General features: G+C 41.1%; 1 protein-coding gene across 11 annotated transcripts in view; it reads left to right on the top strand.

Moving 5' to 3' along the window:
• ATF1 (activating transcription factor 1) overlaps positions 1-25,223 on the top strand; it is an 82,584-nt gene that overhangs the window by 148 nt on the left and 57,213 nt on the right. For 2 of the 11 annotated variants that reach the window (XM_047866209.1, XM_047866216.1), the window contains exon 2: positions 6,770-6,868. In XM_047866209.1, the coding sequence (XP_047722165.1) occupies positions 6,776-6,868 (93 nt within the window). In that variant the 5' untranslated portion in view covers positions 6,770-6,775. Of the gene's footprint in view, positions 1-184; positions 535-554; positions 1,008-1,086; positions 2,272-6,769; positions 6,869-25,223 lie in introns of those variants that run through there. The other 9 variants (XM_047866211.1, XM_047866212.1, XM_047866213.1 and 6 more) reach the window with 9 other exon arrangements.

Consider the following 25,223-nt stretch of genomic DNA (forward strand, 5'->3'; position numbering starts at 1 on the left):
GGGGCGGGGGTGCGACGCGTTCCCGTGTCCCTGGGCAGCGGCAGGGCGCGGGGACTAGGCGTCGGAGGGGACGCCGCGTCGGGTCTTGCGCCGGGTGGGGGTCGCGCGCGGCGGCCGCGGTGGGGGAGGGGCGCGGAGGGCGCGCGGCGGAAGGGGGAGGGGCTGCCCGCTGTCCCCGCTCCGAGCGCGCTTCCGGTTCTCGTGCTCGCCCGGCTGTTTCCCCTTCAGTCGTCAGTCTCCCTTTGGCCCCCACCCCTCAACCAAAATAAAACCGGAGACCTCCCGCCGGGGGTGCCTTTCGCTTCTGAAGCGGCCCCTCTGCGGCCCTAGGCGAGCGCCCTTCGTCGCAGGTCTAGGAATGGGGCGCGGAGGGCAGCGTGGCCTTGGCCTCCGAGCGTTTTCCGCCCAGCTGCCCGGGACCGGTTTAGGTCCGCCAGGGATCCCCCAGAGCGCTCCGGGCGCCCTAGGCGTGCCAGGCCCAGCCGCTGGCGGTGGAGGGTTCCAGAAACCGCCCTTGCCTTCGGGGAGCTTGCAGTTGAGTGGGGTACAGTAATGACACAGACGGACAAAACGGTAGCGGAAAGGTGGAGCTGATGAGCGAGAAGGAGGGTGTGGGGTGATAGAAGCTCCTCTTTTTATCTTTAGGCAGGATCAAAGCGAGGAAACGGTCCTTTTGATTTTCTCCTTTATCGCAAAAAACAAAGCATGAGATCTCCCGGCATCAGCTACACGGTGGAGCGTGCAGCGTAATCTGCTCTGAAGTTATATTGTCCGTGTTAAATGATGGTTATTTGGTTAGCTTTTGAGGAGCAGTGGGCTAGTACCGGTTCCCTCAGCTATCCGAGCATTCCTGTGAAACCTGTCCTTCAGGGAGAAGTGGCCTAAAGCGAAGAAGCAATTACCATGAATGTATGCGGAAATTTTTTTCAGTGGTTCCAGACCCGGAAAAGAATCTCTCAGGCTTTTCTGCTCCCTTAGGACACGTCTTACTAACAAAGTAAATCGAGGTAAAGTCTGGATGCTCACAGACAAGAGTTCAAAGCCACGGACATGAGATGCTGGGTGTAGTTCTGGGGGAAGGCTGCGAAACACACACTGAATGGTGTTTTCGCTTTTCTTCTTTTTCCCTGAAAGTGAAAATCCTCTTTCTTCGGATTTCTTTTGGTTAGCGAAATCAGGTATTCGTGTGGGTTTTTTGTAAAAGTGAAGTGATGGAACACACATTTTCAGTAAGCAGGGGGATAGCTGTAATACTCCTTGAGAATACCCTTCTGAGGCTTTTTCAGCACAGTTTTGGCAAGCATCTTTGTCAGACTGACCTGGGCTGTGATAAGAGTTCGTATGTTAGGTTTAGGTTGCAAAATGCATTTTGTCTCGAGAATTTCATTACCGGCAGAAATAAGCAGGTTCATTAAAATGCTCCTTTTCCGATGGAGTTTATAATGTGCAGTTACCTCGGTGTCCCAGCTGGAATCAGTACTGTTGTCCTAACGCTGAATGTGTTTGTTCTATGATTTGTAGTTAATCCTTTGAGGTTCTGTTTGGTCTGCGATGTATACAGATGTATACATCTGTACAGTACTGTTATATCACCAGTAGGTGGTAGTCCCGTCTCAACATGCTTTTTCTTCCCATATCATCCTACTTAATTATAATGAATTTTTAACTCTAAAGTAGGATGTTTTCTTGTGTCTGAATTGTCCTGAGTCTAAAGCTGAGTTGAAGTAATTGTCTGAATATGTATTTTTTTTTAATGTTTATTCATTTTTGAGAGAGAGAGCGAGCGAGCAGGGGAGGAGCAGAGACAGGGAGGGAGACAGAGGATCCCAAGCTGGCTCCATGCTGTCAGTGCAGAGCCGAAATCAGGAGTCCGATGCTTAGCCTACTGAGCCACCCAGGCATCCCTAAATATATTTCTTTAACCATTATTTTCATCTATAGCTAGATAAACCCCAACTAAAGACATTGATCTATTCACCTTTAATAAATATGCAAGGTATTAGTGCTGTGTTGGGACAGGATATGGTCCTTAGCTCCCTAGAGCTTGCATTCTGGTGCTGTTCAGAAAACAGGCCGTTACAGTACTGGGATAAGTGCCATGAGCAGAGGGGGTAACATGTTCTATGGGGAGGTAGCCAGAGCTTCTAGACTTGTCTGAGGGAGTAATGAAAGTTTGCTTGGAAGAATAAATAACTCAAAGGAGTAGGCCACATGAAGAGAAGAAAAGGAGTGTCTTCTGGCAGAGGGAATGGCATGTGTGAAAGCCTGAAGGTGAGAGAAAGCAAGGCAGACACATTTGAAGATCTGAAAGAAATGCAGTATGACTAATAGGAACAGTTTTGAGGGGAGATCATGAATTCACTTGTGGAGATGTCGAGCAAGAGCCTTTTTGCCCTCAAGCTTATCATAGTTCAATATTCTCTATAGGTGAGGAAGCTAAGACCCTCTTCATTCATCAAATGAGATTACTAACTGTATTTGTTGATGTTTATTGTTTACTGCATACATGAGGGTCTCTGCTGGGTAGAGCACGCATTCACAGGATACAGGCCCTGTCCTTAGGCACCTTAAGACTGGGGGAATCAGACATGCCAATAAACAGAATTCCCAGTGTTAAGTAACCTCGTTAGAAATAACCGCAGGGCACAGTGAAGTAGGAAGAAAGGACCTGGAGCAGTTGGGAACATAATGTTTGAGATGAAACTTGAAAAGAGTAGGTGTTTGCCAGATGGACAGATTGACAATGTGAGAGGAAGAGGGGCAGTGTGGAATAAAAACACAAAACAAAAAAACCCCCGTGGGTTTTGGATTAAATAGTTACGGTTTCAGGTCTTGTATTCACATCTTACCATGAGATCCATAGTAAATGATAGTTTCCTTGAGCCTCAATTTACGTATCTCTCAAATAGGGCATTCAGGAAATGATACTTTAAAAAGCTGTTAGTTTAGTGCCTAGTGTATAATATTCCTTTCTTTGCAAATTTTCTTAAAAGTACCCTGCTTTTTACTTACATTTTTTTTTAAACGTTTATTATTGAGAGAGAGAGACAGAGCATGAGCATGGGAGGGCCAGAGAGAAGGGGAGACACGGAATCCAAAGCAGGCTCCGGGCTCTGAGCTGTCAGCAAGAGCCCGACGCAGGCTCGAACTCACAAACTGCGAGATCATGACCTGAGCCGAAGTCGGGCGCTTAACTGACTGAGCCACCCAGGCGCCCCTCTTACGTTCTTTATATGTCAGCAAGATCACAGCCTGCTGCCTTTTCAGTTCCCCAAATTCATTCCCATTGATGGCACTTTTGAAACTGTGTTTCACTGCCCCCCTGTGATTCTGCCCTACTTACCCTTGTCTAATGTTAAGCGTCCATCTGCTGCTGGGGGCTACTTTCATGGAAAATGCCTTTGTACACATACAGTTTATTCTGTGTTGAGGAACCAGTTTTTAACGGATGGTTAATCTTTAATTTTAGGAATAATAGTTCAAAAGTGAGTAAAGATTATACTCTTAACATTAAACATATATAGTATGTATTGTTTACAATGAGAGGAACTATAAAGCTGTTTTCATTTTGGAAAAAAAGATTAGTTGATTCCTCTTTATTTTTTTTATTAAAAATAAAGGGTTTTGTTTTTTTTTTTTAATGTTTATTTTTGAAGGAGAGAGAGACAGAGCATGAGTGGGGGAAGAGCACAGAGAGACGTGAGACACAGAATCCAAAGCAGGCTCCAGGCTCTGGGCTGTCAGCGCAAAGCCCGATGCGGGGCTCGAATTCACAAGCTGTGAGATCATGCATGACCTGAGCCGAAGTCAGACACCCAAGCGACTGAGCCACCGAGGCGCCCCTCCTCTTTATTTTTTTATTTTTATTTTTTTTAACATTTATTATTGAGAGAGAGGCACAGAGCATGAGCAGGGGAGGGGTAGAGACTGGGGGAGACACAGAATCCGAAGCAGGCTCCAGGCTCCGAGCTGTCAGTGAGAGCCCGATGCGGGGCTCGAACTCACAAGCCGTGAGATCATGACCTGAGCCGAGGTCGGTTGCTTAACCGACTGAGCCACCCAGGCGCCCCAATTTTTTTAAAGTTTATTTTGAGAGAGACAGAGACCTTGTGAGTGGGGGGAGGGGCAGAGAGTGAGGGTGAGAGAATCTCAAACAGGCTCCACTGCCAGCGCCCAGCCCACCTGGGGTTTGAACTCAGGAGACCATGAGATCATGACCAGAGCCAAAACCAAGAGTTGGATGCTCAACTGACTGAGCCACCCAGGTGCCCTTAGTTGATTACTCTTTAAAAAATTATAGAAAATAGGCTGTCTTATTTTCATAGGAAATGTGGTTGTAATAATTGTCCAAAATCTTATTTGCTTACTGTAGTGGTTTTTACTAGGAAATGTGTGTTTTGTTGATTGTGTTAGTTTCCTTTAGAGATAGGGTTTCTTAATGATACCGTTATGGAGGAAAAATCAGTGAGTCACAGTGAAACAGAAAAGTATCATTTCCAGTAATTTAAGGTTTTTAAACATCTTTTATAGTTTCTTTCAGTGCTTTAGCACTATACATTTTTTTTCTGCATTCTAACTTACGTCTTCTGAAATGGAGTGTTAAAAAAGGCATTTTAGGGCTGCCTGGCTGGCTCAGTCAGTAGAGCATACCACTTTTGATCTTGGGATGTAAATTTGAGCCACATGTTGGGTGTAGAGATGACTTAAAAATAAAATGCTTAAAAAAATAGAGGCAGTATGTAGAAAATAGATCATTCCATTTTTGATGCTGTCTGTATATTTAGTCCGCGGAGATACGCTTGTATCAGTGGAGATTAAAAACCACTATGCTCTTCCTAAAGAAGGGACTGTATGTGACCTTAAAAGCAGTTGAAGAAACAACATAGGAAGGAATAGATGAATTTGCCAAAATTAAATTTTTAAGGTAATCGTAGTTAAATCACATTGGAAAAATATTTATATCCACGTGATAGAATGAAATTTATATTAAGAAATATAGGCTAAAAAGAAAAACTAAAATCTGGTAGATGGATGGACAGATAACATGAACAGATATCTCACACAACTAATAGAGAATTAAAAGAAATGTAAAACAATATATTGTTTTTCACCTATCTGCTTTTTCATGTGGTTCTGATAGAGTGTAATTCCTTCAGAAAACTTTAAATATTCAAACCCTTTGATCAGGCAATTCTCTTTTTTGGAATGTATCCTATAGAAATAATTTTAATTGTGGAAAAGCTTTATGTACCAAAGATATCAATCACAATATTGTCTTGTTTGGTAAAAAATTATGAATCATATCTACTCACTGGATGGAATATTGTGTAGCCTTTAATATGTTTCAGTTTTCTTTTCAATTTTTATTAATATTTTTATTTTTTAGAGAAAGGGGCACAGAGTGCAAACAAGGGAGGGACTGAGAGAGAGGCAGACAAAATCTGAAGCAGGCTCCAGGCTCTGAGCTGTCAGCACAGAGCCCGATGCGGGGCTTGAACCCACGAATGGTGAGATCATGACCTGAGCCAAAGTCAGGTGCCCAACTGACTGAACCACCCAGGCGCCCCTAAATATGTTTCAGTTTAAAATCTAGAAAATGCTAGTGGTAAGTGGGAACAAGATACAAAATTATACGTAGGGGAAGTTTACAACTTTTGTTTTCATTTACTTAGAGACAGCACAGTGGGGAAGTGGCAGAGAGAGAGAGGGTGAGAGAGAATCCCAAGTGGACTCCGCACTGTTAGTACAGGGCCGGACGCGGCACTCAAACTCCTGAACCTGAGCTGAAACCGAGAGTTGGATGCTTAACCAACTGAGCCACCCAGGCGCCCCAGCAGTCTTTTTCTAAGTGGTTCTCTTCCCATTTGACATATCCCATCTCTCATAACCCATTCATTCTCATTCTTACCAAGCCTGCATATCCTGTAGTTGATTATCTAGATCTTTAGAACCTACTTAGGTATGGTGTTACTTACTTAGTTCAGCTTTTACTCAGTGAATTCTCTGTAAAGAAGTATATGTGCAATGAGAAAACTGTTCCCTAGACTGGAGAAGGATGCTTGTGTCCATGGATAGGAAGACTATCATACTTCTTTTTTTTTTTTTTTTTTTTTTAACTTTAAAAAAGGTTTCTTTAATTTTTGAGAGAGAGACAGAGTGTGAGCAGGCAGAGAGAGGAAAACATAGGATCCAAAGCAGGCTCCAGGCTCTGAGCTGCCAGCACAGAGCCTGATTCAGGGCTCAAACCCATGAACCATGAGATCATGACTTGAGCCGAAGTCAGACACTTGACTGAGTCACCCAGGCACCCAGAAGACTATCATACTTCTTGAGTGGGATAACATTTGAAAATGTCACAATGATTTACATGTATATGTGCCATTTATTAAATTTTAACATGTTCATGTGGGTCAAAATTTTAAAAATGAAAAAGAGTATGCAGGGTAAAGTCTTTACTATCACTGTTCCATAGCTACCAATTCTCTTCTATGGAGACATCCATGTTGCCAGTTTTTATACAACTATGCAGTATGTTATACATATTCTATAGCACTTTTTATTTGCCTATTTCTTGAGATCTTATAGTTAGATTTCTACACAGAACAGAGCGTCAGAACATAATGAGTCTGGATAAATTGAGCTCAGACCACAGCATAGAAAAGCTTCGTCTGTTCCTCTGAAAAAGTACATGTTTAGAAAAGAAATGTCTCAGGATTTCTTGAAAATGAAGTTAGGAAGCATCTTTTAACTGACTTTTTTCCTCTTATAGTTGATTATGGAAGATTCCCACAAGAGTAACACTTCAGAGACAGCACCGCAACCGGGTTCTGCAGTTCAGGGAGCTCATATTTCTCATATTGCTCAACAGGTAAGGCCTTTCCCAACCAAAATACCGAGCTAATTAGGAATATTTCATAAAAAGAACCAAGCAGAAAGAACTGTAAAACGTTGAAATGTATGGAAGGAAGGTAGATTGGATTTAAAAATCCTGTCAAGATCACTCAGTTTTATTTTCTTTCATGTGAAGTATATTTAGTGTTGTTTTAATATGGATATACTTCTCAAAACTTGAAGAAGTAGGTTTCATTTTACGTGGGGCATGATTGTTTAGATGTTTTTCAGACTGATTTTGTTGCTATGTGAGAAAAATGAAAAATTAACTGACTCTTTGAGCTAACTTGAAACAGACGAATAGTTTTAAGAGGCAAGCCATCTTTAATTCAATAGATTTATTATGGATAGATAGGAAATATTTCTGCTTAACTGGAAAATAGGCGTGTATACGTAAGAGAACTTCAATTGATAGGCATGCATATTATAGAATTGACATTTTACAAATTTCAAATTGTCTGATCCATGCATCTGATCCATTTCAAGGAAACAACTATTTGTTGTCAGCGATAAGATTTGAATTTTCAAGCAAAAATTAGAATTTTGGAAAACTTGTATTCACAATTGCGAGCTTGACAGTTTTCCAGTAGTTATAGACTTTTTAGTTGCAAACTTGTGTACAAAATCATGCATGAGTATAAGATTTGGTCAAAGTACAAGGTAGACTAATGGATTTTAATGTTAACAGAATATGCAGTGCAACGTTCAGAGTGTACATTGCAAACAACCTGTTGAGTTTTAATGTGGTATCGAAGAATATCCACAATTATCTGAAAAGACTATTAAAACAGACTTCCTTTTTCCAACTACATGTATGTGTGAGGCCAGACTTTGTTCATATATCTCATCCAAAACAACATATGGCAACATATTTAAGGTAGAAGCAGCTAAGAGAGTTCAGCCGTTTTCTATTAACTCAAACATTAAGGTAATTTGCAGAAATATAAAACAATACCATTCTCTCACTAATTTAGGGCGGTGGAGTTTAGTTATAGAAATGAAAACATTATATTAACGTGTAATAGATTTATATTATTTTAAAATAAACTGGTAAATATTTTTAAATTTTTTGATTTTTTTTTTTTTGCTGTTGTTTACTTATTTATTTCGAGAGACAGCAAGGGAGGGACAGAGAGAGGGGGAGAGAGAGTCCCAAGCAGACTCTGTGCTGTCAGCATGGAGCCCAACGTGGGCTCGATCTCATGAACCGTGAGATCATGACCTGAGCCAAAATCAAGAGTTGAGTGCTTAACCGACTGAGTCTTGTAGGTGTCCCTTGTTTTAATTTAAGTGTAAGTGTTAGTAGATTAAAAGCCCATAAAATAAGAATTTTGTGGGGTCCTCAGTTTTTAAGAGTGTTAAAGGGTCTTTAGACCAAAACCTTTGAGAGCCAGGGCCCTAAAGGGTTATTAATCCTTCCAGCTTGATGTATCCTTCTATATTATTTGGCTGTATCTGTGTGGAATAATTATATCTACTCCAGAAGGTGCTGGAAAAACAGTTATGGAGTCTTTCAGTTATCTTTCTGTTAATAGCGCCCTCCACAGAGATGTTTAAATTCACTTGGCTTACGTGTGTATTTCAGTTATTTTGGTGAGATGTGAATGTTTTTCAAGTTTCCTTAGAAGCATATTTATAGTGTTGTAGAATAAGTACATTTCCAAGTGATAAAGTAATTTTGTAGTGATTTTGAAAAATAACCTGACTGACTTTATGTTCAAATTCTTGTGGCTTGTCTACTTGATTAGACTCTACATATTGTAAAGAAACAGTATCTAATACAGTAGTATCGCAGTGAACAGAAGTCTCTGCTCTTATGGAAATTACATTCTAATTTTGAGGAGACAGGCAATAAAACAGATATCAGTTCATAGTATGTATTGTGGAGACTGATAAAACAGGGTAGGAGGGATAGGGAGCTGGTGGGGACAAGTGGACTTGCCTTTTTATTTTTATTTAAAAAAAAATTTTTTTTTTCAACGTTTATTTATTTTTGGGACAGAGAGAGACAGAGCATGAACGGGGGAGGGGCAGAGAGAGAGGGAGACACAGAATCGGAAACAGGCTCCAGGCTCTGAGCCATCAGCCCAGAGCCTGATGCGGGGCTCGAACTCACGGACCGCGAGATCGTGACCTGGCTGAAGTTGGACGCTCAACTGACTGCGCCACCCAGGCGCCCCGGACTTGCCTTTTTATATAAAGTGGTCAGAGAAGAGTAGTAGAAATAACTCTTCAATTACATGGACTAACAGTCGTAAAATGCTGAGACTGATATGTACTTGGCACGGTTAAGGAACATCATGGAGGCTGGTGTGGTGGGAGATGAACGAGGGGAGAATGACACAAGATGAGGCAGAGAGGTTTGGAGTAGGAAGGGGAGTGTCAGATAAGGTAGGGCTTGTATGCCACTGGAAGTCTTTTGGCTTTTAATCTGGGTAGGATGAGGACCCTTTGGAGTGTTTTGAGTAAAAACGGTATCTAACTGATATTTTAGTAGGACCATTTTGGCTGCTCAGTCGAGTGGAAGCGGGAAAACCGCTTAGGAGGCTGTTGCAATAATGCACATGAGAGGTGATAGTGACTTGAACCAAAGTGGTAGCAGTGGTGGTAGTGAGATAAAGTTAGATTGTGGATATAATTTGCTTGTGAAACCAACACTTTTTACTTTTGGATTACGTGTGGATTTTGGAGAAAAAAAAGAAATTGAGATAGACCCTGTAGTTTTGGGCTTGAATAACTGGAGGAATGGAGTTGCCACTTAATTAAGATGGACAACACTAGAGCATGTTTTTTCTTTTGGAGGTATTATTGGCAATCAGGAATTTGGCTTTTAGGCGTGTTAAATTGGTGATACTATCTATATTAGTTTTCTGTGCTGCTAAACAAATTACCACAAGTTCAATGGCTTACAAGAACACAGCATTTATTTATTTTTATTTTTATTATTTTTTTAATTTTTTAACGTTTATTTATTTTTGAGACAGAGAGAGACAGAGCATGAACGGGGGAGGGTCAGAGAGAGGGAGACACAGAATCCAAAACAGGCTCCAGGCTCTGAGCTGTCAGCACAGAGCCTGACACGGGGCTCGAACTCACGGACCGTGAGATCATGACCTGAGCCCAAGTCAGCTGCTTAACTGACTGAGCCACCCAGGTGCCCCGAACACAGCATTTATTATCTCACAGTTTCTGTGAGGTCAGAAACTTCTTAGCTACATACTCTGATATTGGCTGGGGCTGGGTTCTTACCTGTGGGTTAGACTGGAGAGGAATCACTTCCAAGTTCACTCGGGTTGTTGGCAGAATTCATTTTGTTGCAGCTGTAGGACTGAGAGCTTCAGTTTTTTGTTGGCTGGAAGCCACGCTCAGATCTTAGAGGTCATCTGCAGTTTGCTGCCAGGTGGCCCTCCCCATGCAGTTCACAGCATGGCAACCTGCTTCCCTTACCTGTGTCAGAAGGGTGAGAATGAGTCGGCTAGCAAGACAGAGTCTTTTATGATACCATATAATATAATCAATGGAACGATATCCCATTCCTTTGCCATAAAATGTAACGTAATCGCGGAAATGATACCCCATTGCCTTATTCTGTTGATTAGAAGCAAGTTGCAGGTCCCTCCCACACTCAAGGGGAAAGGATTATTCAAAGGCATGAATACTAAGAGGTGGGGATCATGGGGGTTACCTTAGAGTTTGTGTAGATTTGTCCAGTAGGCAGTTGGATATATATGGTCCAGAGTCTAGGGAAGAAGTCCAGACTAGAAATGTAAATTTAGGAGTTGTGGGTATATAGATTGTATTTAAATTCACAAAGTGATTTCTGGCTTCCACTTAGGATACAGAAAGCTGAAAAGAGTATTGCTCCCATCTTAAAATAAGAATGAGCTGTAATGTACAAAGTCATAATCTCTCTTGATCCATCAGAGGTGGGGTGTAGGCCTGGCTAATCTGTAACGGAGCACAGGAAGAAGACAGGGCTGTCATACAAGGGGAAAGGAGAATTCAGCTAAGTTTTTAATGAATTGCTAAAGCCTAAATGTGGGCTGCATGAGAGTATAGAATCTTTGAGAGCTGCAGATACATGGTAGATAACCCCCAGCTGTTGGTGTTTCTCCAAGGTCCTCCCAACGGTTTCTCTTGAGAAAAATTGGGGAAAGCAAGGGAGGCCACAGAAAGGCTTATTAGGTGGTACGGGCCTGCCTGGACCCTTTTCTCCCTGTGGAAAACAGCTTTAAGCCACTGGGGGAAGGGGATAAACTCCATTTTCTATTGTGGCTAGGAGGAATGAAAGGAAAAAAAAAAAAACCATAAACCTTGAGAGAAGGGGAGGAAACTGTTCTGGGTTTAAGACCTTTAGTTTTCCTACTACTGGGAGAAAGCCCAACCCCTGAGACCCAGAGATACAGGGCTTGCCTGAGACTGAGCCAGGATAATGGAGAACTTCCCTGTTCCCTGCTAGCAAGTAAAAGCAACAGCAGTTGCCCAGGGGAGGGGCAAGACTATGGAGAGAGTCTCTGGAGAAGGTGCCCAGAGAAAACCTAAAGCTGAGGGTGGAGCAAGAACATTGAGAAAACACTCTGGGCAAACCAGCTCCCACCCTAAGCAGAAGGTGGCACTAGAGGAATTTGAAGCAGATTGTACACTTAAGGTAATCCTAACAACAAAACCCAAGCCCAGCCCAATTCCTGAATAGATGACTCAACCCTTCCCCTCAGTCCCCCAACTAACAGGTTGGAGAAGAAGAGCCATACCCATTTTTTAAATGTTTGTTTATTTTTGAGGGAGCGAGTGAGCAAGGGAGGGGGGCAGAGAGAGAGGGAGACAGAGGGTCTGCACTGAGAGCACAGAGCCCAGTGTGGGGCTCCATCTCAAGAACTGTGAGATCATAACCTGAGCCGAAGTTGGTTGTTTAACCAACAGAGCCACCCGGGCGCACTTAGCCATACCCATTTTTATACTGTTTCCTCAGTCTGTGTTGTTTTATACATGATGTCCATCGTTCAGGCAAAAATTATGAAACACGCAAAAAATAAGAAAAAATAATCCACTGTTCAAGAATCAAAATAATCAATAGACTGAGGATGACATAGTTACCAGAATTGTTGACAGTGAATTTAAAAATACCAATGAATAGGGGCGCCTGGGTGGCTCAGTTGGTTAAAGCATCTGGCTCTTGATTTCGACTCAGGTCATTATCTCTCAGCTCATGGGATTGAGCCCTGAATCAGGGCTGCTTGGGATTCTCTCTCTCCCTCTCTCTCCCTCTCTCTACCACTCCCCTGCTCGCTCATGCACGTGTACCTGCTCTCTCAAAAAAAAAAAAAAGACTTCAAAGAAAAAATACCAGTGAGTAACATAGTAAAGGCTCTAGTGGAAAAGGTGGACAACATGTATAATGGTAAATTTCAGCATAGGAATGAAAAGTATATGAAGGTCAAATGAAAATGCTAAAATTGGGGCGCCTGGGTGGCGCAGTCGGTTAAGCGTCCGACTTCGGCCAGGTAACGATCTCGCGGTCCGTGAGTTCGAGCCCCGCGTCAGGCTCTGGGCTGATGGCTCAGAGCCTGGAGTCTGTTTCTGATTCTGTGTCTCCTTCTCTCTCTGCCCCTCCCCCGTTCATGCTCTGTCTCTCTCTGTCCCAAAAATAAATAAACGTTGAAAAAAAATTTTTTTAATAAAAAAGAAAATGCTAAAATTAAATTTTGATATAGATGAAGTATATTTTAGGACACTTGTTAGCAGATTTAACATAGCCAAGGAAAGAATCAGTGGACTTAAAGATAGATCAGCAGAAATTAAACACACTGAAAACAAATAGGGGGAAAACAGACCAGAGCATCCAAGAGCTGTGGGACAATATCTTTGTAACATAAGTGTAATTAAAGTCATGAGACTAGATGAGATTACTGGGGGTCTTGTATACTCATAGATGAGGTCAGTGGATTTGACTGGGATAGGTTGGTCAGTGAGGTTAAGAGGAAAATCAAGAGAAATTAGAATCTTGGAAATTAAGAATAAGGCGATGGTCTAATGTAAAATTCTGCTAGCATGTCGAATAAGGAATAAAAAGCAACCCTTACACAGTCAGTCTTCATTATTCAAGGATTCTGTATTTGCAGATTTGCCTACTTGATAAAATTTATTTGTAACCCTGGAATCAATCCAGGACTTCTCTGGTCGTTAGTATACATGCCCAGAGTGGTGAAAAAATGGAGTCATTTAATGCACACCATTCCAGCTGACATCGAACAAGACGCCAGTGCTTTGTCTTATTTTAGCTCTCATACTATAAACAGTTCTTTTTATAGTCTAGTTAGTGCCATATTTTTTGCATTTTTTTGCTTTTTGTTGGTGATTGTGCTGTTTGAAATGGCCTCCCGGAGTTGTACTGGGTGTTGTCTAAGTGCAAGGAGGCTGTGATGTACCTTATGGAGAAAATATATGTGTTAAATAAGTTTCATTCAAGCATGAGTTGTAGTTTTGCTGTTCTTGGGTTCAGTGTTAATGGATTAACATTATATATACTAAAAAGGTATCTTTAAACAGGAACACTGGTTATATGTTGACCAGTTGATGCAAATAAGGTGCCCAGGAGCTTGCAGGAACCTACCTCCATATTCCCTCTGGAGTAGTGGTTCAGTATTTGCCAATTCTGTGCACATGCAACTTTATAGAATGTAACTACCACAAATAGTAAGAATTGACTGTATTTAGCAACATGAAATTTATTGACAGCCTTAAGAACTATTTCAGTGGGGGGGGGGGTGGTAAAAATCTAATTAGATCCAAGAGAACATGGAAAAAGAGAAGAAGAAAAGAATTGGACACTCATTGACAACAAAATGAATAGACAACTCCTTTGAGGAGTTTTGTTGCAAAGAGGGCTAAGAAATAAAGTTGCTGGAGAGGTTTGTAGGTCATGGGAGCTTTGCTTTTATTATTACTTTTTGAGATGGGAGGAATACCAACAGTCTGTTGGTACACTGATGTGAATGATACAATAGAAGGGGAAAATTTGATGATACAGGAAAGAGAAGTCAATTTTGGGATGAAGTCCTTAAGGAGAGGGAACGAGATTTAGTCTACAGGTGGAAAAATTTATTTTATACGAGCACAGGTACGTCATTCATAGTAAGAAAGAAAGTAAATATAGAGTAGGTGGGTAGATTGGGGATGAGATACTCTGAAAATTTTCTTTTGATAACTTCTTTGTTTTTCAGTGAAATAAAATGCTTTGAGAAGATAGGAAACAAGGAGAACATGTGAAGTAGTCTGTCTGTTGGGACAGTGAGAAATGTAAATGGACTACGGATATGTAGCAGAATTGCTGGAGATCATTAACAGTACACTTGAAGTTTTGTTTTTTTTTTTAATGTTTATTTTTGAGAGAGAGAGAGAGAGACAGAGCATGAGTAGGGGAGGGGCAGAGAGAGAGGGAGACACAGAATCTGAAGCAGGCTCCAGGCTCTGAGCTGTCAGCACAGAGCCTGATGAAGGGCTTGAACCCACAAACTGTGAGATCGTGACCTGAGCTGAAGTCAGACGCCTAACCAGCCAAGGCACTCCGTCAGTCCACTTGAAGTTTGATCATGAATTTAAAGTGAGACTGTTAAATTCAGTTGTGTATTTTTTCTCCAGTCCAGTTCAGGTATGGTTTGCATTCAGGTTACACGTGTAGAGTAGGGGAGTTAACAGGGTTGATATTTAGTTAAGGACTACAATGAAGAAGGAAAAGACAAGGGCATTGATGGTGTGCGTGATACAGTGATTATAATGCTGAGCCATGAAATTTAAGCTGTATAAGGAAGGAAGTAGGTACTTGATAGTGTGAAGAGCAGGGGAGAAAATAGTAGTAGGCTCATGGATTATAGGTTCATGTGGAGTCCCAAGAATTGTTGAGCGTCCAAATAGAGGTAATGAATTGGAAGTAGGTGATATCTCAGATAGATACTTGAGTTTGAGAACAGGATATTCCTGCACATGGAAGAATTGTCCTGCCCAAAATGCCTGTTTAGAAACCTTGTAGGGTATGACCACAGGAGCAGGTAGCTGAAGAGGGTAGAAGACAGGGTTTTGGAGAAGAATAAAAGAGGTCTGGGTGTGGAAGGTTACTGGATGTTGCATATTGAGAATACCACACATTATATCAGGAATAGTATTAGAAAGAATAGGTTGGTCTGCAGGCTAACGTCTTAAAGAAATGAGGGGACGTGACTGCCATAAGGACGGTCTGTTGCTATGAGCCTTGAAGTTGGATGCTTTTAGGGGAGGACTTTGAAGGGACAGTGGTCTGGAAGTACTGATGAAAAGCAAAGGGAACACACACCCTATCTGTAGGCTTATGGTATGAGTGAAGGAGAGAGCTATAGGAGAGGTAGTGTTCTTCAGAAGAGAGCTGAGGTTCAATTTTGGCAGGAAAGTGAAGGGGAGGGACTTAGTAATTGGTGAATTTCATTTAATTACAAAGTATATGTAGATTGAGAGGCAGTCTTACCTGATAACAAGAATGATGGAAGCGTTCAGAAGACCTGGTCTGAACTCTGGTTTTGTTACTAAGTTACTTATTTAGATTTGATGTTCATCATCTGGAAATTAAGAGTGTCAGACTTGGTGATCTCTAAGGTCTTTTCCAGCTCATAAATATCAGTAATTCTCATGATGTAGAGAAATTTGTATATTTTAACTGGGTGTGAATGGGGAAAACAATGATGATAGTGACAGCTAACATTTATTGAGTGTCCACTGTGTGCCAGGTGCATTTCTAAGCATTTTACATATTTTAATATCTTTAAACCTCATGTTAACCTACTGTCCTTTATAACCTCTACACAGCTAGTAAGGCTAGAGACATGATTTCATTTCTAGCAGTTTGACTTCTGTCACAGTTTGGGTTTCCTGGGAAGCAGACCCTGAGATGGAGATGAGCGTGTAGGAGGTTTATTAGGGAGTCTTCCTGGGATTACAACCTGTGGAAAGTAAAGGAAGAGAAAGAAGCAGGATTGGGCGGGAGGAGAAGTGGGACTGGGATTCAGTCTCCGGGAAGGCCTCAACTGACCCCCTAGAGAGAGCTTTGAAGCTGAGATAGCTCTTCAGAATTAGGGGAAGGGAGCAGCCAGGCCTTTAAATCCCAGCATGCACCAGTCATTGGATCTTGACCGACCTGAGAAGGGGTGTGTGTGACCTCAGGCAAGGTGACTCATCAGCCAAGCCAGTTCCTAAGAGGGCCAACAACTGAACACTGTCTGCTAGCAGCTGTACTCCAGCAGCTGGGGAATAAGTCTTTTACTAATGAAAAGGGATCTGTGAGTTGCATCATAATATCCACTAAAACTCCAGAGTCTGTTGTCTCCAGGCATAGGATGAGGATGAATGAGGATATGGAAGAAATTACAAATAGGCTTGGCTACAAAATACCTTTTTAAAACAGCTTGATCTGGGGCGCCTGGGTGGCTCAGTCGGTTAAGCGGCCGACTTCAGCTCAGGTCACGATCTCGCGGTCCGTGAGTTCGAGCCCCGCGTCGGGCTCTGGGCTGATGGCTCGGAGCCTGGAGCCTGCTTCCGATTCTGTGTCTCCCTCTCTCTCTGCCCCTCCCCCGTTCATGCTCTGTCTCTCTCTGTCCCAAAAATAAATAAATGTTAAAAAAAAAAAAAAAAAAAAAAACAGCTTGATCTTCATGCCATCCATATATTTTTTAAATTCAATTTTTTAAATTATCTCTACACTGCAGTGAGGGGTTTGAACTTAACAACCCTGAGACCAAGAGTCAGTCACATGCTCTATTGACTGAGCCAGACAGGCGCCCCCATACCATTCATATTTTTTGACATGAAAACTTAACTCAGGGTTCATCCAGGGATAAGCTAAGAATGTGTGTGTGTGTATGTGCATCGGTGCCTTTGATAATTCTTTCTTACCTTGGAGATACTCTATCTAACATCTTGGACATTCTTTGTTAAAGAAAGATTCTCCTTTCTTTTTGGTAAATAAAGATTCTCCAATAGGGTAACTTAGAAACATAGGTGAGTTTTATTTGGATTTTTCCAGCTTGGATGGTATGGGAGAGTAGAAGAATGATTTTTCTTTTTCATTCATTTAACGGGGTCTTTCACCGAGCCAAAAGTTTTACATTTTGACCAGGTCCATTTTATCAAGTTTTCCTTTTATGGTTTGTGCTTTTGATGTCTAAGAATTCTTTCTAGTCCCAAATTCAAAGATTTTTTGTTTCTTCTAAAAGTTTTTAGTTTTGTTTATGTTTTACATTTAAACCCATCCATTTTAAGTTAATTTTTGTGTAGATTTGAGAGGGTCGTTTTTGCTTTTGCTTACAGATGTACAATTACAGCACCACTGCATTACTTTTGTACCTCTGTCAGAAATTATTTGGGCATATTTGTCTGTTTCTGGTTCTCTGTTGTGTTCCATTGATCTATGTGCTCTCCCCCTGTCAGTACCATGCTGTCTTAATTACTCTGTATAGAAAGCCTTAACATCAAAAAGAAGATTACTTCCATTTTATTCTTCTTTTTCAAAATTGTTTTAGGGCCTTTCCCTTTCTGTATAAATTTTACAATAACCTTGTCTATGTCAGTTGGGGAGAATTGATATCTGGTTGAATCTTCCAATCCTTGAATATAGTAAATCTCTCCAATTATTTAATTTCCTTTGCTTTTTTCCATAGTGTTTTGTCTTTTTCAGTGTACAGATCCTGTACATGTTTTGTTAGATTTATACCTAAGTGTTTAGGTTTTTTTAGAACAATTGTAAATAATATTGCGTATTTTCATTGGAGCTATTATAAATTCCATTGTGTTGATTTTTACTTGTTTCTTGTTAGGATATAGAAATGCAACTGACTTTGGTTTATTTATCTTTATACCTTGTAACATAGTTTTAGGAGTGATGATTTTTTATTCTTGTTATGTTTTTAATATTCCTTGTGATACTCTATGTACACAGTCATCTGCAAATAGAGATGGTATTATTTCTTTTTTTTCCAGTTATTCCAGTTTATTCCAATTATTTTATACATTTTACTTTTTTTATACATTTTACTTCTTTTTTTCTTGCCTTATTGCACCATTTAGAACTCCCAGAACTATGTTGAATAGAGTAGTGAGAATGGACATCCTTTCTTTGTACCCAGTGTTAGAGGAAAAGCATTCATTCTTTCATCAAGTCTGATATAGCTGTAGGTTTTTTTATAAATGCTCTTTGTGAGTTTGAGGAAGTTACCTCTATTCCTAATTTTTGAGAGTTTTTTTTTTTCCCCAGGAAATGAGATTAAATTTCATGAAATGAGATTTTTCTGCATCGATTGGAATGCAGTCATGATTTTTTTCTCCTTTTGCCTGTTGATGTGGTGGATTACATTGATTGATTTTTAAATGTCGAACCAGCGGGGCGCCTGGGTGGCGCAATCGGTTAAGCGGTTAAGCGTCCGACTTCAGCAAGGTCACGATCTTGCGGTCCGGGAGTTCGAGCCCCACTTCGGGCTCTGGGCTGATGGCTCGGAGCCTGGAGCCTGTTTCCGATTCTGTGTCTCCCTCTCTCTCTGCCCCTCCCCCGTTCATGCTCTGTCTCTCTCTGTCCCAAAAATAAATAAAAACATTGGAAAAAAAAAAAAGAATTAAAAAAAAAAATAAATGTCGAACCAGCCTTGCATACCTGAAGTAAATAGCACTTGGGCCATGGTGCTTTGTTTTTTGTTTTTGTTTTTGTAGTTTATTTACTTAGGAGAGAGAGAGAATGAACAGGGGAGGGGCAGAGAGAGAGGACAGTATCTGAAGCAGGCTCTGTGCTGACAGCAGAGAGCCTGATGCAGGGCTGGAATTCATGAACTGATCATGACCTGAGCCAAAGTCAGACTCTTAACTGACTGAGCCACCCAGCACCCCGGAGCATGGTGTTATGTTCTTTTTATATATTGCTAGATTCAATTTGCTAACACTTTGTTGAGGTTTTTGCATCTAAATTCATGAGATACTGGTCTGTGGTTTTCTTTTTTTGTAATGTCTTGGGCCTCATAAAACAAGTTGGGAAATAATTCCATCCTCTTTTCTGGAAGAGATTATATAAAATTGGCATTCCTTCCTGAAATGTTTGATAAAACTCTCCAGTGAAACCGAGGCCTGGCATTTCTTTTCTTTCTTTCTTTTTTTTTAACAGGACTATTCAGACTGTTTTTTTCATGGCTGAATTTTGGTAGTTTGTGGTTTTCAAAAAATTGATAATTTCTTCTGAGTTGTCAAATTTATGAATGTACACACTAAAAGAATTAACCAAGTGGATTTGGGAAGATACAGTGCAGGTATAAACATGAAGCAATAGCTGATGAATAAAACCTCAAAGCCATTTTAAAACAGCATTGTTATCTTGAAAGGACTGTTTGGAACCAAATATGTTACAGTTTGTTATGGTTGCAAACTCAGAGACCTTGAATTTGGGTAAGAATCTAGAGTCAGTTATTAGTTCAGGTGAAAGAAAGACTTTTGTGGATTCTGAATCTTCTAATTCTTTAGAAGAAGTGAAAAATTAGTTTGTCATGGGATCACAGTGAGGCTGTTTCTGAAGGGCCATAATCAAAAGAAGTTGTTGCCCTCCTTCACAAGGTTTTGGGAAATGCATACAAGGGCATTCATTGTCTTTCCACAAGAGAAGAAGCAACAGTGAGAAAAAGGTATACAGGCCTCGTGCAGACGTCTTGGGAAAGCTGACTCGTCATCCAATGTTGTCTGCTTCAATTCCGGGAAAATCTTTATTTTTCAGGTCACCAGATGGCTTGCAGGTCCGGTCACGGTTTGGTGCTTTCTTTAGAGGTGTCACATGAATCCAGGAGTCTGTTTCTTAGAGTTTGGCGGCACAAGGGTAGTTAGTAGTAACTGGTAAGGCCATTTCTAGCAAGGTTGAGAGTGTTTCTGGAAGTGTCTTTTTCAGTAGACGAAATTTCCAGGTTGCAAGGTGTGATGCTTAAGGTCACCAGGAGTGCATGGTGAAAAAATTGCTCTACCAAAGCATGGTTATTTTTAATAGAAGCAATTAGGATTTACAGTATTGGAGTATATCTCCTTTTATCAACCATGGGTCAGAGGAGGTGGGGGCCAAATGTATCAGCATCCTGTGACTATCTCAGAGTGAGTATCTATGAGTCAAAGAGGACGGATCTGAAATTTGAAAGACTAACATCAGTACCTTTGGCCAGGGTATTTGGAGAGTCTACAAGTTTTGAGTCTTAATAGCGCCACTTACATATTTGACTAACCTTGGTATGCACAATGGAAGTGTTGTAAAACTGGCCAAACAGCACAGACTTGTTGAAACACCTGACTGGAAAAATGGGTTTCCCAATCACTATGAAGTTTGAGAAGAGGCCTCCAGGTAGGGGTAATCTTTTCTATCAGAATTTTAGACACAGAAAAAGCATTGGTCTGTCTACAAGGAAAAGCTTCAGTCTGCTAAAATGTATGCAGACCATAACTGGATCATGAGATTTATCCATGAGATGGGGAAGCTACATGAAATCCACTTGTGTGAATGAGTTTTTCCTCAATTAGACTTTGTTTGTTTGTTTGTTTGTTTTTAATCTTACATAATCAGCAGTTTACTGTGTGTCAACCTAGTTTCAATATCTTTTTTTTTTATATGAAATTTATTGACAAATTGGTTTCCATACAACACCCAGTGCTCATCCCAAAAGGTGCCCTCCTCAATACCCATCACCCACCCTCTCCTCCCTCCCACCCCCCATCAACCCTCACTTTGTTCTCAGTTTTTAACAGTCTCTTATGCTTTGGCTCTCTCCCATTCTAACCTCTTTTTTTTTTTTTTCCTTCCCCTCCCCCATGGGTTCCTGTTAAGTTTCTCAGGATCCACATAAGAGTGAAACCATATGGTATCTGTCTTTCTCTGTATGGCTTATTTCACTTAGCATCACACTCTCCAGTTCCATCCATGTTGCTACAAAAGGCCATATTTCATTTTTTCTCATTGCCACGTAGAATTCCGTTGTGTATATAAACCACAATTTCTTTATCCATTCATCAGTTGATGGACATTTAGGCTCTTTCCATAATTTGGCTATTGTTGAGAGTGCTGCTATGAACATTGGGGTACAAGTGGCCCTATGCATCAGTACTCCTGTATCCCTTGGATAAATTCCTAGCAGTGCTATTGCTGGGTCATAGGGTAGGTCTATTTTTAATTTTCTGAGGAACCTCCACACTGCTTTCCAGAGCGGCTGCACCAATTTGCATTCCCACCAACAGTGCAAGAGGGTTCCCGTTTCTCCACATCCTCTCCAGCATCTATAGTCTCCTGATTTGTTCATTTTGGCCACTCTGACTGGCGTGAGGTGATACCTGAGTGTGGTTTTGATTTGTATTTCCCTGATAAGGAGCGACGCTGAACATCTTTTCATGTGCCTGTTGGCCATCCGGATGTCTTCTTTAGAGAAGTGTCTATTCATGTTTTCTGCCCATTTCTTCACTGGGTTATTTGTTTTTCGGGTGTGGAGTTTGGTGAGCTCTTTATAGATTTTGGATACTAGCCCTTTGTCCGATATGTCATTTGCGAATATCTTTTCCCATTCCGTTGGTTGCCTTTTAGTTTTGTTGGTTGTTTCCTTTGCTGTGCAGAAGCTTTTTATCTTCATAAGGTCCCAGTAATTCACTTTTGCTTTTAATTCCCTTGCCTTTGGGGATGTGTCGAGGAAGAGATTGCTACGGCTAAGGTCAGAGAGGTCTTTTCCTGCTTTCTCCTCTAAGGTTTTGATGGTTTCCTGTCTCACATTTAGGTCCTTTATCCATTTTGAGTTTATTTTTGTGAATGGTGTGAGAAAGTGGTCTAGTTTCAACCTTCTGCATGTTGCTGTCCAGTTCTCCCAGCACCATTTGTTAAAGAGACTGTCTTTTTTCCATTGGATGTTCTTTCCTGCTTTGTCAAAGATGAGTTGGCCATACGTTTGTGGGTCTAGTTCTGGAGTTTCTATTCTATTCCATTGGTCTATGTGTCTGTTTTTGTGCCATCAATTAGACTTTGGACAGGCGGGACAGATGAGGGTAGGCACTTTTTGTAGCCTTATTAGTATTTCTCCACCAGTACTGGTTTGTGAATGATAACATTTTGCCAGCAGACCAATAGTTTAATGCATGCATAGTAGTAGGAATTTAGAATTTTTGGTAGGACCAGATTGTTAATTTGGTCCAAACCAGCATCTTTTTATCAAAACAACAATTACTAGATTTCTAATACTGTTTTTCCTTCCCTGGGGCTAATTGTTGGGTATCTCTTGTTAGTTTTCCCAAATGATATTTTGGGAGAACATCCCTTTGGACCATGACAAAAGTTTGGCTTTGGTTTCCTTGAGAGCAGTGTTTTTCATGGCAATATCAGCAAGGTGGTTTACTTTAGCACCCAGAGAGTTGAGTCTGGAATGTCCAGGAACCTTAATAATAGCCAGAGCAGCTGGCAAAATATGGCATCTGGTAAATTGTGGACAATAGGAACCATTTTTAGTTTTATCCCCATTGGAGGTAAGGAAGCTTCACCATGTCCATAACATTCCAAAGTCATGAGCTACCCCAAAGGCATATGGACTATGGGTATAAATGTTTGCAGTTTTACCTTTGGCTAGGGTACAGCCTTGCGTAAGGGTGTAAAATTCAGCCTATGGAGTAACCAGAGATAAAGGTGCTGCCTCTGCGTCTCAAAAGGAGTTGCAATAGCATATCTGGCATGATATTTACCATTTTCACCCTTTAAATAAGAACCATGAGTAAACCATTAAAAATCTGCAGTGGTTAGAGGAGTTTCCTGTAAATTGTCACAGGGAGTCGAAAGGTGATCTGTCAGCGTTAAGCAGTCATGAGGGGTTTCTTCAGGGAAGGAAGGGAGAAGACTAGCAGGGTTAAGGTTATTGCAGCCAGAAAGAGTTCTATGAGGAGCCATTGGCAGCAGGATGTCACAGGAGGTGAGATGACTGAGAAGTGCTGAGAGTGAGGAGAGAATTCAGGAGGGCCTCTACTTTGTGGGGCACAAGGATGGTTAAAGGGTATCCCAGGGTTATTTCTTCAGTGACTTTAACTAAAAGGGAAGTGGTAGGAATGGCTTGGCTCTGAGGCAACGAGGACATCTTCCACCACAGGGTCCAGTTATGGGTTATAATACCCTATGGGTTGATGATGGCCCCCATGTTTTTGGATGACTACTCAAAGGACAGTTCCTTCTCTCATGCCAAGAGGAGAAAGGAAAGTTGATAATTAGGATGTCTGAGGGCAGGGGGCTTTATTAGGCTTTTCTTTAAAGTCTCGGAAGCTATGTTCTTCTGATCTTTCTGAATAATAGCATCAGGCTTGTAATTTTTTAGGAAAGCATGTAGAGGTTGAGCCATACAAAAGAAGTTTGGAATCCAGTTTCAACAGTAGCCAGACAGTCCAAGAAAACCTTGTAATTGGTGTGTAGTTTTAGGTATTGGAAAGTTCAGGATGCCATGGAGCCTCCTTGGATCCAAATATAGTTCTTGTTCTAAGATCAGGTGCCCTATGTACTAAACCTGAATTTAGGCAAACTGTATTTAAAAAAAAAATTTTTTTTTGAGACTTTATGTCCCTTTATGGCCAGGTGTTTTAAAAGTGGATGCTGTCTCCTGTGAAGTGGTTGGAGAAGAACGGCAGAGAAGCTAATCATCTACATGTTGTAACAAAGTAGAGCCTGCAAAAAGCTTCATATCATCCAAATCAGCTTTTAAGGATTGTGAAAAGTCAAAGGACTGTCTTTATAACCCTGGGGGCATTGCTGTCCCAGTGTATTCCTGTTCTTCCCAAGTGAAAGCAAAAAAACAAAACAAACTTCCTTATCAACTGGAATACTAAAAAATCATCACCTAGATCAATTACAGTGAACAATTTACTTTTGGTGGGAATGGATGTCAGTAGCATATGGGAGTTAGGAACAACAAGGCGCCAAGGGATGATGATGATGATTATTTCGCACAGGTCCTGGACAAACCTCTATCCTTAGCCATTGGGTTTTCTCACAGGAAAAATAGAGGTATTACAGGCACTAGTGCAGAGGGTATTGATGTCCTGAGCTTTGTATTCTGTTACGGGCCTGATGCCTTGAAGGATGTCTTTATTTATAGGGTATTGATTCATTCTGGGGAGCGGTTTTGAGGAATCTGAATATTTACAGGAGGTGCACTGTGGATGCTGCCAATATCAGTTGAAGATTCTGCTCACGAAAAGGAAAGCAGTGGGAACAAATGACTAGTGTCCCTAGACTCAATATAGTGCCATCAGAGACAGAACAAATAAAAGGTGTCAAGGGTCATTTAATTCCCCTGGTTAGCTATCTTGATTACTGCTGTCAAATTCTAGAATTATTTCCCTCCTCTGGGAGAAAGAAATTTTGGCATAATATTTTTTAAGAAATCTCAGCCTGATAAATAGGGGTGGAGGAACAAAAGGAGAAAAAAAGATGGGTATCTCTCAAAGGGCCTAAACAAAAGGGAATAGGTTCAAAGACAGGAACCTGTTGAGGTTCATTAGCGACTCCACTATTTGAACTGTTGTAGTACTCTGAGACAGAGCTGCTTTATAGCAATGGAGTTGAACACCAAGAGTATAGCTCCCATGTCTGTAAGGACAGAGAGAATTCTTCAATCTGGAGAATGGTTTCTCTAACTCAGTTAAGTCGGAGGATCGGTAGTTTCTTGGAGCTCTGTCATTGGGAATTAGGAGGGCATTGGAAAAGCTGGCTGGAGGGCTGAAGCTCCTGAAGCACTTAACACTTTTTTCCATTGTGCTGGCCCTTTGCAATAATAGCAGAAACTGGTGGGTTTTGGTTAGGGTCCTTCATTTGCCAGAGTTGAAACTTGAGGACTTTAGCAGTCTTTATTTTAAGGTGACTCATCTGGGGTATGAGCAAGCTGGTTTGCTAAATTAACTAAATCTGGAGTGGATATATTTTCCCATCGTGGAAGATCTGGTTCAGCCCATTAATAAACATAGTTAAATGCTATCTAGGTAGATTCAACATTTAAAGAAAGGTCAAAAAAATGTGTCTAATGTTTATTATTTTTGAGAGACAGAGCATGAGCAGGGGAGGGGCAGAGAGAGAGAGGGATCCAAAGCAGACTCCAGGCTCTGAGCTGTCCGCACAGAGCCCAATGCAGGGCTTGAATTCAACTGCGAGATCACAACCTGAGCCGAAGTCGGATGCTTAACTGACTGCGCCACCCAGGCACCTCAGGAAAGTAAAAAAAAAAAAATTTAAAGACAATTTGGAGTTGATTGCAATGCTGATAAATAGGTTCATCAGGCTTTTATGTACAAGCCTG

Source organism: Prionailurus viverrinus, chromosome B4, assembly GCF_022837055.1.
Source record: "Prionailurus viverrinus isolate Anna chromosome B4, UM_Priviv_1.0, whole genome shotgun sequence".
In the NCBI taxonomy this organism is placed as follows: Eukaryota; Metazoa; Chordata; class Mammalia; order Carnivora; family Felidae; genus Prionailurus; species Prionailurus viverrinus.